This window comes from Notolepis coatsorum, assembly GCF_963971535.1.
Source record: "Notolepis coatsorum genome assembly, chromosome: 3".
Classification (NCBI taxonomy): domain Eukaryota; kingdom Metazoa; phylum Chordata; class Actinopteri; order Aulopiformes; family Paralepididae; genus Notolepis; species Notolepis coatsorum.
The window spans coordinates 189,069,252-189,087,251 of record NC_140167.1 but is presented as its reverse complement, the minus strand read 5'-3'; the positions used below and the strand labels follow the sequence as shown (position 1 = coordinate 189,087,251).

Sequence of the window (18,000 nt, the reverse complement as noted above, 5' to 3'; positions counted from 1 at the left end):
TGCTCCAGTAGATCACAGCGGTGTACACCAGTGGTGCGTTATTGAAATCATCTGGGGTTGCACGCACCTAATGGCGCCACGTGCACGCGCGCTCCCGGCGCGTGCTCCCGTGAATGCGCATTTAATGTCCCCTCGCTTGAGCACAGACTAAAGACAGTGCCTAATTGCCTCTACGAATGGAATGTAACACATGTCATTCACAACAAGTTAGGTGTGAATGTATCTGAGAACGTATTTAACACACCTGACGACCGGCGCTATTGATATGCAAATAGCGAGTACTTATCTGGGCAACCCCGTCCCATGAAGAACGCATGCCTGGTGTACACCCAAGCATCCCCGCCAAAGCCAACCTATCACAGGTGAGTCTAAGCACCTGTGACTTCATAACGGGACGGAGCTTTCGCGTACAGGCGGTCGATATAATCGCATTAGGGGGAACAAAGCAACTACAAACCTTGGGAGCCTTGAAGTAATACATTTTTTTTTTAATAAAAATAAATAAATAGTAAACATACATAACAGAAACACAGTGATGCAGATACTGTCTGCCGTGCCTGCACACATATATGTTTCGAGCCAGCAGCAGTGCAGAGAAATCGAATCTAATTGAGAAAGAAAAAAAACATTATTTCCCCAAGAACCCACCCTGAAACGTCTCATGACAATAGTCTTGAGTGAGTCTGATGATCATAACATTTCTAAAAGCATCACTGATGTGACGGCGCAGCAGACACCACGTGTTTACGTAATGGAAAGGCAATCTTTAAATTGAACCCCTCCTCCCCCGTCTATTTCTAGAGGTCCGATGCGAAGGGAAATTCATGCAAATGTTTTTATACAAGCGCACCGTTACTTTTGGAGATGCCAGTGGCGTTCTAGTGAAAACACCGAGCAGGGACCCCACCGGGAGACACACACACACACAGACACACACACACACTCCAGGAATCGGGACAGACACCAAGAAGAAACAGAAGCTGCGCTTCACAGAACGTTGCAGCAGTGGGACTCCAAAAAGAGATGCAAACTGAGGAGGTTGTTGGAATTTGACCTCGCCAAAAACAGCTATTTATACCACCAAGAAAACCCAAGTGGACTTTGATCACCGGCAATGTGTTGTTTTGTTGGGGCTTCTATCATTGCAGCAGCAGTCTGTGCTTAGGATGCATCCTCCCTTGGCGTTTGATGCTGTGCAGATCCACCCTCCAGCTCTCTTCAGAGTGGACTAATAGGCAATGCTTTTCTCCTCGGAAACCCGCCGTGTTTAACTGTTTTCACGTTAGTTCTGTTTGTTTACCGGCTACACACTACTGTCTCATCCATCCCGGTGCGACACATGCAATTTACACAGAGTATATTTTCTCTTACCGACTAGTTGAGGTGGCATATCTATTATACAGACAGAAGAAGAAGAAAAAAAACCTTAATTACCAAGTCTGACAAGATAGTGAATATTTTTACCCACGTGAATGAAAACGCATAGGACTTGGATATACCCATTTTTCCTATGATCATACAATTGGTAGCCTTGTCCCGGAGAACTGATCAATTGTGTTATTATTATGCAACCGCAAGGATCATCTCATCTATATCTGGGTGTTTAAGCCACTGGATTGCTCTTCTTCGCCCAAATCAATGTGGTTTCTTTGGAACGTTTTCAGCAAAGGAACGCATATGCTGCAGTGTCTTTGTGGCAAGAGTCTTAAGAAAAACAAGAACCCAAGTGGTAAGCCCATCATCACCATTTATGCCTTCTCTCTCCATGATGTCGCTGCGACCTGGTGTGTGTGTGTGTGTGTGTGTGTGTGGATATTCGTTTGTTTGTTAGGTAATGGTGATGATAGATCTGCAATCATATATATATGCAGCCAGTATGCAGAGGCGCGGAGAGGAGGAGGGGGGAGAACAACTTATCCTGTGCAGCTCTATAGCCCCAAAAAGACGCACGGCGCGCCGGGGAAAAAGCCCCTGCATCACCGAGGAGGCACCGTGGATCACTCCTAACTTTTTAAATAGCGCGCAGACGGATGTCATTTCAATACCTTCAGTGGCCAGAGACGGATCAAATCTGGGATGAACTGTTACTCGCTGATCTGTCTCTGTCTGTCCAATATTGTGACCCCCCCCCCCCACACACACAACCAGCTTTCCAATTCTCTGGCTTTACCGCAGCAGCGATCATCCCCCCCCCCTGCAACACTTGCCGATTAAATAGGCTACTCGCTATATGCTTCCACCTAGCCAGCTGTAGGAGACAGACAGCCTATGCTTTATTATGTCTCTCTCCCCCCCCCCCTCTCTCTCTCTCTCTCTCTCTCTCTCTCTCTCTCTCTCTCTCTCTCTCTCTCTCTCTCGCTCTCTGCCAGACGCCAATGGTGATTATAGCCTACAGGTTACAGGGGGAATATATTGTGTTTAATTAGTTAATACATTTTATATATAGGCTAGCACCTATAGCAGGCCAGCATAGGTAGGTGTGAATGGGCTATCCAGAGACGAATAGGTCTACTGCACTAATGCAAACCCTCCACTTCAGCAGTCGGCATTCTTCCTGTCCTTACTATGACGCTTTTTTTTTTAAAGCAATGCAGGCTGTTGCTTACCTTTTAATTAAGGCCTACATCACACTTTAACAGGTAGGCTATACCCGGTGTATTTGCAAACTGGAACCCCCTTACAACGTATTTGTGACCAAAACAGTGTTTATTTCCAACAGGCTGTTGTAGAAATGAGCGAAAACGTATAGGGTGGACTACACAGCATCTGGCCGAGGCTACTTGTTACCTCGTGTTGTGGTGGGTTTGAAGTTGATGTGGACAGCAGCACCGCTGTTTCTTTCCTCGACATTTCCACTGCAGTATAGTAGATCATCATCATCATACCGTGGCATAGCTATTTTGCTTTGCTGACACCGCAAGAAACGACTAAAATCACTATCCACAAAGCGTATAGCGTCCGTATAACTGTTGCCTCCTCTAACGTGCAGCGGAATGATCAAGATGCCCATTCCGATATGAAAATGAACAATCATATCCTGTGCAAAGTCTGTTGGTGGAATAACAAAGCGACAGTGCCATTATACTATCCACTAAACACACCAACTTCCTCAAGTCGCGCTCTGGGGACACCCAAATCGGCACCATAGCCAATCAAGAGATTTTAAGGCATGTGTGATAGTTAAGAGTAGTGCACCTGCCGTGTGTAGTCTATAAACGAATCACTGAATTATCTTGAGCCGCAGATGAGGTGCGCATACTACTGTCAGGATGTGTGCTGAAGCAGCAGAAACAGCCCCAACAGGAGACGTATAGGCCTAGAAAGAATGCGTCTATGAACTCCCGAGCAATCAAGGATGCTCAATACCTACAATGGAAAACGTGTTACAGTGTGTTATCATGTGAACATTTCAGTAAAATATGGGTACAACAGATTGATTTCAGCTAAACAGTCGTTTTTAAACAATCAGGGCAAAAAGTAACCGGCTTTCTAATACCTCTCCCATGGTATAGGCTTAGTAATGCCTGGTGTGGCCCTCCTTTCAGCTGAAGCAAAGGCAGGCAGGCATCTCTGATACAGTGCTATGGCTGTATAGGCCTGAGTTGCCCGGTCCTAGATTGATGAGTGTGTTCCAGCTCGGAGGTTGTATTTTTAGAAACAAACACACATCGCCAAGCCAGTGGTATCAATGAGATCATTGTAGTTAGTATAAAAGTACGCTGGGCGGCACAGAGGTGAGTGAGATACTGTAGATATCTATATCTCTCTAGAGGATATACGGTACTTGTCTATGTGGCCGGAACATTGGATAGAGTTTGAAAGTGTGGGCTCTATTGGGGCCTTCTGCTCCAGCAGATGGCATTTGCAGATAGATAGCCCTGTGTGGGCTAATATTTTGTCTGGCAGGGGTAAAATAGCTCTATTGGCACAGAAAGACAGAGAGTGAATGAGAGAGAGAGAGAGAGAAAGAAAGAGAGTTCCCATGAGAGTGAGAATGTGTGCGTTTTCCTTGTCGAAGTGAACTGAGAACTGTTTGTTGTCTATTAAAACTATTTATTTTCAGTGACCAAAGACAAACTTTGTGGAGATAAAAAAAAAAGCCAGACTCCTGCAGTGGATGAAAGAGCATAATAATAGTTCATATTCATTGTATGATTGATTGTAATATTGTTTGAAATGTGTTATGATTATGCTGGCCCTTTTCTACTACGCACTCAAGACTGTAGCATTCAAGTTCAACACTGTTTGATGAACAATCTTACTGACCCTTAGCTGCCATAGTTGTACCTTAACCCTTCCTGCTGACTTGTTGTTCAGGATAAAAGCGTCAGCTAAATGACAAAATGTAAGTCTTCAAGACCCTTCAAGTTTGAGCTTGTTCCCATGGAGGAAGTAGGCCTATCGTAATACTTTACGACGTACATAAAAGTAGAAATACCATGCTTCCTTTCAAAGTTCTTTTCATGTGAATGTTTGAAATGACTTCATATTACATGTCAAAAAGTACTTGTTTTTACATCCTTTTTATCTTGGCGGGAAGCATCATTCCATCTTGGATGCATTAACCTTTAAAGGTTAGGTTAGAGTGCTTGGTGGTCCGGTTACGTTTTTGCCCTGATGGCTTCCTAACATCTTTATGAGCTGATTGCATGTGTTGTACTCTAAACCATTCCCATTGCCAACCATTAAAAACAACTAGTACCACTATTAGCAGGTATTACACATAAATGTAGTGGGGTAAAAAAAAAAGTACGACATTTGCTTTGTACAAGTATAAAGACCCCTAAAATAGATATAAAGTAGAAATACTGAGAACAATACTTGAGTAAAAGTACTTAAATAACTTCTCGGCCCTGATGTTAACAAAGTAGTGATAAAACGTCTATGTTGTTTACATCTGTTTGTGGAACTAGCAGCAGCCTGTCTCTCTTCCACTCTATCTATCAATATTATGTTTCAGTGCACATTGAACACCTGTCGGTTCTAAACCACCGCATCCAGAGAGGAACTCCAGGACCTCACACGGTGTGCATCTCACCACCAGCCACACAATACAGAAGGAAAAAAAAAAAAAACTCACTTCCTGGTTTCTACTGTAGCTAGTCGGTATAATAACATCAGTGGCAGGTGTTCCGATGTGCATAAGAGGAAGACGCGTACTGTAGGACTTCTTGTAAAAGAGCCAGTGTGTCTGAGAATGGACTGGAGTCAAACGTCTTCAGTGTTAACACCTGCCGGCCAAATCCTCCCCCCTGACCGACCTCTCCATCACAGTCGAGAATGCAGCTGTGACCGCGTCCCCGACCGCCAAGAACCTTGGTGTTGTCCTCGACGACCAGTTGAACTTCTCTGCTCACATCGCAGCGACAACCAGAACCTGCAGATTCCTCCTGAGCAACGTCAGAAGGATCCGCCCCTTCCTGACAAAAGAAGCCACCCAACTCCTTGTCCAATCAACAGTCATCTCCCGCCTCGACTACTGCAACGCACTGCTAGCTGGCCTCCTGGCCACTGCCACCAAGCCTCTTCAACTCATTCAAAACGCAGCGGCCCGCCTGATCTCAAACCTACCGAAGTCGGCCCATGTCACCCCACTTCTTAGGGACCTGCACTGGCTCCCCATTGCTGCACGTATCCGCTTCAAGGCCCTCGACCTAGCATACCGTGCGGCAAAGGGAACCGCTCCCGCCTACCTCCGGTCAATGGTCTCTAACTACATACCCTCAAGACCCCTACGCTCTGCATCTTCTGGCCGCCTCAGACCTACTCCTATCCAAGCTCCGGGAAGGTCATCAAAGAGAAGCCGCCTATTCTCAGTCCTTGCCCCACAATGGTGGAATGAACTACCCACCCCAGTTAGGACAGCCAAATCCCGTCCAATCTTTCGCCGTCGACTAAAGACGCACTTCTTCAACCATTATCTGAAATAATGAAAAAAATAAATAAAAAATCTAACCCTAACTAACCTTACACATGTCCTAATAAACTAACCTACACTGTAACACGCAACACTTTGATGAACATTGTTACTCAGCTGATAGAGTTGTACCCTTCCTGATGACTTGTCGTACAGAACTTGTAAGTCGCTTTGGATACAAGCGTCAGCTAAATTACTAAATGTAAATGTAAATGTAACACTTTGGACGCCACCGCGATATGCGTGACGTGTTGTTAAAAGCGCGACGCTCTAAAGTATAGGAATACGTGGCAGTGTTTGCAGGGCTATAACTATATTCTATATTCTAGCTATGGATACAATACTATGGCCCATTTGACATCGACTATCGTTCAATATGTGTTAAAGAAATAATTTTTTCATTCATACATTCCCGTTTTATACCGTGGTGAATATGACTATAGTTTTAGAATAATACTGTCTAATCCCAGAAGACGACGCTATGCAGCAATACGTGTAATTCACTAAAAACGTTGCCATTTCTCGCCTGTGCACGCTACTATTTTGAAATTACATCTATATTATCGGTGTTATGTTTCATCATGAATGCATGAAAGGGTGGGGGGGGGGTAGTTTTTTGATGCTTTGATCGTCACCAACGGCACACGTTGTGGAGTAACGTTACACACATATATTGTAGGGATGCACGATAATTATCGGGCCGATAACAGCAATTATGACGTCATCCCGATAAACCCGATAACATTATTGATAGCTCCGATAATATATAATACATTTTTTGGTTAAAAGAAATCCGGTGTGGGTGGATTGGGATGAAGGGCGTTTGTTTTTTCTGTAGGCTCCTCCCGTTTTGCCAGTACTGTGGTACGACTGATAGCGTGTGGTTTAGGAAGAGGGAGTTTTTCACAAATCCAGCGCTCCCTTCCCATGCCTGGCTGTGACGTAGTCATGTGACTTTCAGAAGCAGCACACTCAGATAGTAAACAAAGATGGCGTTGTCGGACTTTTTCAAAGTTTCAGAGGAAAACAGTTTGCTTGCTATTTGTAACAAATGCAGAAGTTCCACGGGGAGGGAAAGGGGCAACAAGCTATAACACATCCAACCTAATAAGTCACCTGAAACATCACCACCGCTACGATGGTGTATTAAAATCCGACGACGACGCCGAGCAGCTAAAGGCTAAGCTAATCCAAAGCCAGCTGTAGCCCCTTCCGTGACTGCGATGTGCAAGCCAGGGGCTTTTGAATACGCAGTCACTCGCAGCTCCCTAGTAGCCAGGTTAATTTGGACCACCAAGCACTGCACGGCTTGTACCTATTGACGTTTGACGAGCGTTTGCAAAATTAAAGACGTTTGACAGAGATGATTTGTTTGGTTTATTTAATTCTTTTTGAGGCGTGCTGTCCTATAAATGCCAAGTAATAGTTTCATGGACCAAGACCACAACAGTCTCCTCTCCTATAGCGTCAAATGTTTTATCTGCTGACAGTGACAAAGCACAATACCTGTTGGTTTTTTGTTCACTCATTGTTCAGGGAAACACATTGTTAATGACATTGACGGATTGTGAATTTTGTGATTGACTCAAATTATATTTATTTGGAAAAATAAATTAGTCACTTTATTTGAAGAGTCAAAACTGTTCTTTTGGCTTTGTTTTGTTCATAGTAGTAACGCTCATGTCATGATAAATCTGGTTAGGTCAAAACTACAGGAATATACATAAAAACAAAAATTACAATACAATAAATATATATATATATTATCGGTTATCGGTATCGGTATCGACCTTGAGGAGCAGAAACTTATCGGTATCGATATCGGGGTCAAAAAATCAATATCGTGCACCCCTAATATATTGTGATCTAAGTGAAATCATGGATCACAGCAGGATTGATACCATATAGGCCTTACCTTCACTAGGATGTACCCCAAAAAGAATATTCCAATTATCTGATTGCGAGTCCCAGCACCAGGAGAAATTCACGCTTCTCAATCCGATCGGGACAACCGGTCCCCTTGCCCGACCAATAGAAATCCAACCGGAGACTTCTGATCGACCCACAGGCCAAGATATCATGTTTCAAAGGGTGCTTGATACTGCCACCTGGGTGGATGCGGCCGGTATTCCACATTGGCATTCTCAGAATGATTCCCCATGTTAACCCAGATGTCCGTGTGCCTGTAATGAATGGAAATAATAATAATAATAATAATAATAATAATAATAATAATAATAATAATAATAATAATAATAATAATAATAATAATAATAATAGATCAAATTTCTATAGCGCCTTTCATGAAACCAAAGGTTGCTTCAAACCCAAGGTCGCTTAAAGGAAACCCAAGGAAATATCGAATAAAAGAAATAACTATGAAAACCCGACTATAGTCGGGTTTGGCGCCCAAGCGTCGGCGAGTTAACCCGACTATCATCGGGTCTGGCGTCCAAAGTGTTAAAGGAACATTGACTGTGCTAAGCTAGGCTAACGTGCAGCCAGATAGCTTTCTACTGAACACACAGAGAGTAGGGCTGGGCGATATGACGATATTATATAAATATCGGGTACAGTTCATTAACGATACACTTTTTTAACGTATCGTGGATATCGTGATGTTTTGCCCAAGAGGATTGTGTCGCGTCAATCTGGTCCACCCCGTTCAAACTTTTGAACAACGCCGCTCCCACACACACACTACTGCATCAAAGTTAGTTAGTACTTATGATTAACAAAGGCATTCGTTTTGTGGCATCAACATTATATAGTTACACGTTATATAGTTACACATCAGCGTATTTACCCAAACATAGCAACGTCCGATGACGACATAGATAGCAAGCGTTACTGTTCATATCTCAGTCCGTGCCGAGTTGTGCGTGCCCATTCTGCGGTCTGTTAATAAAGTTTTCAATCAGACAGATGTATGGAAAGGCTTTTATTATAACATTTGTTGCAGTAAAATCATTATGCCTCGTTGTCATGCTGCGGTGCGCTAGTAATCACTCGTCGGCTGCGGTGAGCTGTTGTTGTTGTCGTTGAGCTGAGCTCTCGTTAAAATCAAGGAGGGCATTCAGGAAGTAAAAAAACAATAGCGCTGCTTGCCGATTGGTGCTAAGAACAGCAGGGCGGGTACAATCGGTGTGACGTAATTGGCAGACTCGACTGTCAATCAAAATTATTCTGAACGTTATTAACGATTGCAGAATGGGTACAATACAGTACAGCTCAATACAACAACAGTGGACTGACTGGAGGATGAAGACCAGAAAAAGACTTTCGGCTTTTTTACATAAGGGTCCTCCATTTTCAATTCATCAAAACATTTAGAGACATACAAATATACAGTAGTTTCATAAAAATGCTAAAATCCTATTGATTGATTTAAAACTTTATTAACATATTGCAGAATGGGTACAGTACAGCTCAATACATACAATTGTTAAGGGGATGCAGACCAGCGAAAGACTTTCGTCTTGTTTACATCAGGGTCCCCCATTTTCAATTCATCATATTTCATATCTAAATCATATAATATCTCATTGCTAAATATATGCAATATATAATCTAATAATCCAATAATCTAAATCTAATATATAATATAAAAATGCTAAATGCATGGGTATTTTATTTTGTCTTTAATGTTAGCTTGCAAACTCAAATACTGTCTTGGTAAGCCTCATAATGAATTGTTTGGGGAAAAAAAGAAAAACATCGTGATGCGTATCGTGTATCGCCGAAAGGTCAGAAAATATCGTGATATCATATTTAGGCCATATCGCCCAGCCCTAACAGAGAGGAAACTGGTATCTATCTATCTTGTCTCTCTCTGGAGAAGAGAGTAATCTAATTTCCCAAAATGTTGGCACGTTCCTTTAAAAGAGCCAGTGTGTCTGAGAATGGACCAGAGTCAAACATCTTCAGTGTTCAAATCTAGTGGAGTGAAAGTGAAGTGAAGTCGAATGCCAAAGACTAGTGTCCGGCTGTTGCCTTAATGGGTGAGAGCGTGTCTGACACGGACACTGTGTTTGGGCTCTGTTTTCAACTTCCTCTAGGGCTTCAAGACTGATGCAATAACCACAGGGGCCTTTGAGGAGCACTTCCCTCAAATTATATTACTCTATGTTTTCATGTAGTGCCGGGGCGATGTGGCCAAAATAACAAATCACACAAAGTTTTGTTTTGACAGTATAATGGTATGTGACAGTACAAATTATGCCGTGATACGCAGACTTTTCTCATCCAATCTCCAGCACACATTTAATATTACTGCCGCAATGTGCAATTTCTCTATGAAAATTGGATTTAATTAAAAAACATGTTGACAACTGTAATGTAAGAATGCACACCTTTGCATGGATCAATGATGATATATCGTAAAGGGGCATTTCACCCAATTTTTTTTTATTTTGCACATACTGTAAACATCCCAAAACTCCTAAACGGTTTCTACACATTCATTTAGTTTGACAGTTATTGAGAGAACATTTGTTTGAATATGGCCACCAGTGATGTCATCAGGGACATTGATTATAGCTCAATGAAATTATGTAGATGAAAAAATTGCATTATCTTGTCTTATAGGGACTGCTACCTTGCCATTTCATTGAGCTGTAATTAACACAACACAATGATTCAGTGTCCCTGATGACATCACTGGTGGCCTCATTTACTCTCAAAACCCGTCAAACTAAATCAATGTGTTCAAAACTGTTTAGGAGTTTTTGGACGTGTGTGAGATTATGTGCAAAATAAATCAGCATTTACATACATCCACCGCCATAAACGGCTTACGACGGGTTTGCTGATCATGCGAATTCCGCCAAGCCACGGCGTACGACGTTATTCAAGTTCAAGTTCTTTAATAGTTGTCATACAGAAGTACAGAATACTTTCATACAAAATGCTTCTTACTGTTACGCTCCAGAGACTGTGCTAGACAAGATAGTATCAAATAACATAATAACATAATATAGCATGAATTTAGAAGAAGAAAAATTAGGTCACAGTGTTCGGTATAGACATATGTACAATGTTCTGAGTTACCATATAATATACAATACACAATACTATGCAGTGTACTAATGTACAGTACTATCTAGTGCAAAGCAGAAATGGGATGAGGTACAATTTTAGGTACAATTTACAGTAAGGTGTACGAGTTGTAGTGCAATCCTTCATCCATAAATATAAAGTGTGGGGAGTGGGTGCTACAGTGTGTTTGTTTAAAGTGGGTGTGTGCTATAAAGTGTGTGGAGTGGGTGCTACAGTGTGTTTGTTTAAAGTGAGTGTGTGCGTGTGGATGTGTGTGCTATGTGCGTTTGGTGGTTGTTGTTGTGTAGTGTTCATTCATTGTTCGTTTAGCAGCCTGATGGCCTGGGGATAGAAGCTTCTTCTGAGTCTTTCTGTGCTCGCCTTGAGACTCCGGTATCGCTTGCCTGACCGCAGCAGTTCAAAGAGGCAGTTGTTCGGGTGACTGGAGTCTTTAATGATTCTCTTAGCCTTGCCCTTGCAACGCTTGTAGTAAATGTTCTGGAGGGTGGGGAGCCCCCCTCCAATTGTGCGTTCGGCTGAACGTGTCACTCTTTGTAGTCTGCTTCGGTCTTGTGCAGTGCTATTCCCAAACCAGGAGGTGATGTTGCCGGTCAAGATGCTCTCTATTGTACATGAGTAGAAGTTCTTAAGGATCTTCTGGCTGACTTGGAACTTCCTTAGGCGCCTGAGGAAGTAGAGGCGTTGTCGTGCCTTCTTCACAACACTGTCAATGTGTGTGGTCCATGTCAAGTCCTCGGATATGTAGGCTCCGAGGTACTTAAAGCTGTTGACTCTCTCAACCGGTGCCCCGTCGATGCTGAGGGGGCTGTAGTCCTTGACCCCCGACCTCCTGAAGTCCACAATCATCTCCTTTGTTTTGCTGACGTTCAGGGAGAGGCTGTTTTCCTGGCACCATCCCGCCAGGACCTTGACCTCTTCCAGGTAGGCCCTCTCGTCGTTGGCAGAGATCAGGCCCACCACCACTGTGTCGTCAGCAAATTTGATGATTGTATTGCTACTCCGCTGAGCCACACAGTCGTGTGTGTACAGGGAGTAGAGGAGGGGACTCAGAACACAGCCCTGGGGGGCCCCTATGTTGAGGGTGATGGATGAGGAGGTGCAGTTGCCTGCTCTCACCACCTGGGGTCTGCCAGTCAGGAAGTCCAAGACCCACTGGCAGAGGTCATAGCCCAAGCCCAGGTCCCTGAGCTTGGCTATGAGTATGGAGGGGACTATGGTATTGAATGCCGAGCTGTAGTCGATGAATAGCATTCTCACATAGTTCCCCTGCCTCTTGTCCAGGTGTGATGCTGCTGTGTGCAGCACATGGGCTATGGCGTCCTCCGTGGACCTGTTGGGGCGGTATGCAAATTGCAGGGGGTCCATGTTGATGGGGAGGGAGGAGCAGATGTAGCCCATGAGATCATATTTCATTTTTTTGCCATGGTATTCTCGGCTGAGACAGTGGGACTCGGCACAACCGTGCAACGCTTCAATACCGCCGCCTGATGGATGATCGGGCGAGTTACAACCGGAAATGGATCTCTGGTGATCTCGGTGCATCTGGGAAATCCGTCCGGTAGTCACATATTGTTGCGGGACTCTAGACACACATCCGTGTATATGGATCGCTGCCATAACTCAATAATCGATATGATTTGGGCGTTTATTGCGCCATACAAACCGGAAATGGATCTAGTCGATCGACGTCAAATAAGTGGGATCTTTTTCCTCCAGTCTCATCGGCGAACGGTAAGAGGACAGTAACGTTACTTTCAGCTTGATTGTTTATTCTTTTCAATGCAAACCGCTCTGATCAATATATCACCCATACTACATAAAGCATTTACTGACGATCACGGAATTATAAACGACCCCCCCCCCTTTCATCCGCGCATGATGAGTCATAACGTTTAGGATCGTATTCAGTTGGATCTTTTAATATAGTGTGTATCGCGAATAAACTGCAATCGATAATCTATATTATGCGTTTAGGCCTATAACTAGCGTTCTAGGAATTACTGCAGAAAATGATAAAAACATACTTATATTCTAGACAGTATTTTCGTATGAATATATGAATGAAAAAGTATAACGTTCCTACATCCTGAACGATAGATAATCGATGTTGAATGGGCCATAGTAATGTAAATTTAGCAATACAATTAAAAAAGTTATAGCGCTGCAAAGAAGGTGAACATCTCCATAGGCTTAGACTGGTGGCAGTGATCATACATTGATGGATAGAAGCGTGGCAGTTAATGTGTTAAGATGCAGACTATACCGTACCTCCTCCCAGTCCTACTCCTCCCAGTCCTACTCAGATGCATGTGAAGATGTTGGGACTAAGCTATGGTGGAGACTAGGGATGTTCGATATTGGATTTTTTACCGATACCGATATACCGATATTGTCCAACTCTTAATTTCCGATACCGATATCAACCGATACCGATATATGCAGGGTCCCCCCCCCCCCCCCCTCCCCCCCAAAAAACGGAATAATTTCAGGTAATTAACATTACATATATCTTGTCGTGGAATTAACACAACATTATGCATACTTTTGACAATAAATTAAATAAGAATTTGTTCTTACTTGCTTGCCTGGGTAAATAAAGGTTAAAGGAAAACTCCAACATTTTGGGAAATTAGCTTATTTGCCATCTACCCTGAAGTTAGACAAGAAGATACATACCCTTTTCTTCTCTGTGCATGCAGTAGGAGTAGGAAGACATTTGGAACTAGGCTAATGGAGGAACCTACTTCCAGTGACTGACGCTAAGCTAGGCTAACGGTGCGTGTCTTCCTATTCCTACTGCATGCACAGAGAAGAAAAAGGTATGTATCTTCTTGTCTAACTCCATGGTAGATGCCAAATAAGCTAATTTCCCAAAATGTTGGAGTTTTCCTTTAAATAAATGTAAAAAAATATATATTTTTTTGAAAACCGATACAGATATTTTCCGATATCACATTTTAATGCCAATATCGGCTGATAATATCGGTAGGCCGATAATATCGGACATCCCTAGTGGAGACGGTCCTCGTCCCTTCACGCCACTCCCACTCGTAGTCTACGCTGGTGAACAGAAAACACCTGCCCACGCCTTTCAAGAGTCCAGCGAAACGTGGAAAACAGGGGTAGCCTAGGAGTTAAGTCGAGCAAAGCCGTGGTGAATTCTGGAGATCCTTTAATCCCCCGTCTCTTCTTTCTGCTGTGGTCTTGGCAGGAGCTCCTCTTGACTTTGTCCCGGGCCCCTGGTAGCGTGCCCTCTGGGTGGGAGGTCCGGTGGCTCTGGCACCGCGTTGGCCTCTGACCTCAACCCATGTCTCGGAGAGAGAGAGAGGGTTGGGTCACTCCGAGCGTGCACGCGATGTGATTCGTGTTAATTCAATGAAGTAAATGAAGTTGCTGAGCGGGCTCAGATGGAGTCAGAGTTCACCCCGCAGCCTGCGCACACCAGCAACGGTTGAACGGACGACCGCCACCAAGTTGTCCATCCTGCAACTTTTGAGAGAGTCACTGCATGGAAGACACAAACAACTGGGAGGAGTGATGATGGCCTCCAGGCTATAGTGGTCATCCGCGAAGGACATTTCTCAAGCATTTCTAAGAGCGGTGAACGTCGCTGTTTCTCGGTTGGCTACTTGGCTTCGGGGTCACAGTAGCTGTGGGGATCTGGATCGTGTGGAGGAGAGAGAGACGGGTGAATTCTGCTTCACTTGGAGGACAACGTAGGATTAGAACAACAACAACCTCTTTATTAAAACCAACACATTTTTGGCTGCGAGAGCCGCCGTCATGGTCCCGGTCTTACAGGGGATAGGGTCGGGCATGCCGGTTGGGCAGCGAAGCGACAGAAGCTGTTCTTCTGCTCGGGTAGAGAGAGGACGGCAGCAGATAGGCCTCTATAAGGACGGCGTTGGGGGGGGGGGGGAAGGCAGTAGTTGGCCTATACTCACAGTAGCAGCACAGTGGCCATACACTGACAGTAGAGTGACAGCACAGGTCACATATCGTACAGGCGGCCACGTGACCACGGGTCACGGCTTATCAAGTGAAGCTCCGGTCTATAGCGTGTGACAGGAGCGCCTACCGTCGGAGGCCGCGCGTGGTCGGAGCACTGCAGTGCCGTGTGGCTCCGGCTCTGGCTGTAGCCACGAAGCAGCATTACCCCCCCCCCCCCCCTTTCTCCACCTCACAGCCGTGCAACAGCAACCCCATTTAATGCATACGAAGCTCACATACCTGCTCAGCAGTTTTGACAATAGGATTTGACTGCTCCAGCACGGCCACATGCAGCCACCCCCGGGAGGGCCACAGCCTTGGAGCGGCGCTGATGTCTAGGAGCCACAGCCTTGGAGCGGCGCTGATGTCTAGGAGCCACAGCCTTGGAGCGGCGCTGATGTCTAGGAGCCACAGCCTTGGAGCGGCACTGATGTCTAGGAGCCACAGCCTTGGAGCGGCGCTGATGTCTAGGAGCCACAGCCTTGGAGCGGCGCTGATGTCTAGGAGCCACAGCCTTGGAGCGGCGCTGATGTCTAGGAGCCACAGCCTTGGAGCGGCGCTGATGTCTAGGAGCCACAGCCTTGGAGCGGCGCTGATGTCTAGGAGCACCAAGGCTTAAGCTGCTCAGATTCCAAGTGTCCTGGGAAAGCAGCGAACACATGTATCTACGGATACAATTTAACAATGACTTGCATCTTGAGGTAACATTGTAAAGATTGGCCGAACAAACGAACAATCAAACAGATGAACAATAGACGTATAGCAAAGGGATGACCTTTTGAAAGACAGAAAATGTTGACAGTTGACAAGGAAGTTGACTTGATATTGAATACCCTTTTTTTTTTAAACGACAATGTCTTTGTGTCAGCATAGATAAAAAGGTGCATGTTGCAATGTGGAGATGTCATTCATTGTTAGGGCTGGGTATCGATACCCATGCCAATATCGATACCAAAATTATACCTTTTTTGATACGTTACTTTGCTGAATTATGTGCGTTGCGTGTGCTGTGTGAGTCAATCAGATGCTTTGTTACATTTTGGATGATTTTGAATGACACAGTGTCATTCCATACCAAATTTCGATACCACAGCATTTTTCGATACTCGATAGTATTGAAGCAATTAGATAGATACCCCAAAAGTATCGACTTTCAACACCCAGCCCTATTCACTTTCATATAAGGTTCATGAAATGTAAAATACTCTCTTCACCCTGTAGTGTTCTCTGCTGAGTAGGAAAGTAGGAGAGTCCACATGGTAATCTGAAATTACATGTGCATTTTAATAAGCACATTCTGCTGATGGCGTCCTTTCTCCAGGCAATTCTCACCTCAGAGCAAGAGCGATATCTCAAATCCTCTACTTTGCAAAGAACACCCGTTAGATGAAGAAAAAACAAATACTGTATATTGTTAATACATTATGTACCCCCCCCCCCCCTTAATATGTTAATTTGCGCCAACAGAGGAAAAAAGCCAGGCACCAGACCATGGGTATAATTAAAGGGGCTGGACAAGATTCAAACAAGAACTCCCCAACAATTACAATAACAACAGGGCTGGATAAAAATAAACAAGCAGCATGTTGCTAGGTTTCATACACAAGGCAGTGCAGTAAGTTAGTGTGACTGTGGGCATGTGTTGTGTAGGCACTGGCACTGGCACTGTGGTTCTGTTGATCCAATGATTACTTTAGAAGAAGAATAAAAGCGGGCGCCTTAGGTGACAAAAAGATAAACACTCACTCTAAAAACAGCACAGCATCAAACTATTTCTGTCAATAAATAATGTTTTATTTATTTATTTATTCTAACAGCAGAGTGGGCTGTCCATGCCGCCTTCATGAGCGGAGGCACATGGGAATCGCAGAGGAGAGAAATGTGAAACAAAAGCTGTTTGCTTTCAGCCGACCACTTGATTGTAAGCAGTCAGTGAGGGACTCACAAGAATAGCCTGCCACCTGACATGGGTTTAGTTGTAATATCAGTAACAGTTGTTGTAATACGAGTAGAGTCAGTACAATAACAGCTGTAATAATAGTAGAGTCAGTACAATAACAGTTGTAATAAGAGTAGAGTCAGTACAATAACAGCTGTAATAAGAGTAGAGTCAGTACAATAACAGTTGTAATAAGAGTAGAGTCAGTACAATAACAGTTGTAATAAGAGTAGAGTCAGTACAATAACAGCTGTAATAAGAGTAGAGTCAGTACAATAACAGCTGTAATACGAGTAGAGTCAGTACAATAACAGCTGTAATAAGAGTAGAGTCAGTACAATAACAGCTGTAATAAGAGTAGAGTCAGTACAATAACAGCTGTAATAAGAGTAGAGTCATTACAATAACAGTTGTAATAAGAGTAGAGTCAGTACAATAACAGTTGTAATAAGAGTAGAGTCATTACAATAACAGTTGTAATAAGAGTAGAGTCAGTACAATAACAGTTGTAATAAGAGTAGAGTCAGTACAATAACAGCTGTAATAAGAGTAGAGTCAGTACAATAACAGCTGTAATAAGAGTAGAGTCAGTACAATAACAGTTGTAATAAGAGTAGAGTCAGTACAATAACAGTTGTAATAAGAGTAGAGTCAGTACAATAACAGTTGTAATAAGAGTAGAGTCAGTACAATAACAGTTGTTGTAATAAGAGTAGAGTCAGTACAATAACAGTTGTTGTAATAAGAGTAGAGTCAGTACAATAACAGCTGTAATAAGAGTAGAGTCAGTACAATAACAGCTGTAATAAGAGTAGAGTCAGTACAATAACAGTTGTAATAAAAAGAGTATGGATATGTATAGTGTGGGTGGCAACCTGGCTTCGCCAGGTCACCCACACTAATAAGAGTAGAGTCAGTACAATAACAGTTGTTGTAATAAGAGTAGAGTCAGTATAATAACAGTTGTTGTAATAAGAGTAGAGTCAGTACAATAACAGCTGTAATAAGAGTAGAGTCAGTACAATAACAGTTGTAATAAGAGTAGAGTCAGTACAATAACAGCTGTAATAAGAGTAGAGTCAGTACAATAACAGCT

At 43.6% G+C, this 18,000-nt stretch overlaps 1 protein-coding gene across 1 annotated transcript in view; it reads left to right on the top strand.

Annotated features, from left to right (window-relative positions):
- Nucleotides 1-1,510: 1,510 nt before the first annotated feature.
- The window catches only part of fgf14 (fibroblast growth factor 14), a gene marked incomplete at both ends in the record, with an annotated part of 375,117 nt that continues 358,627 nt past the window's right edge, over nt 1,511-18,000 (top strand). The window contains 2 exon segments of the mRNA XM_084311478.1: nt 1,511-1,549; nt 1,552-1,729. Coding sequence (XP_084167604.1) covers nt 1,511-1,549; nt 1,552-1,729 — 217 coding nt within the window.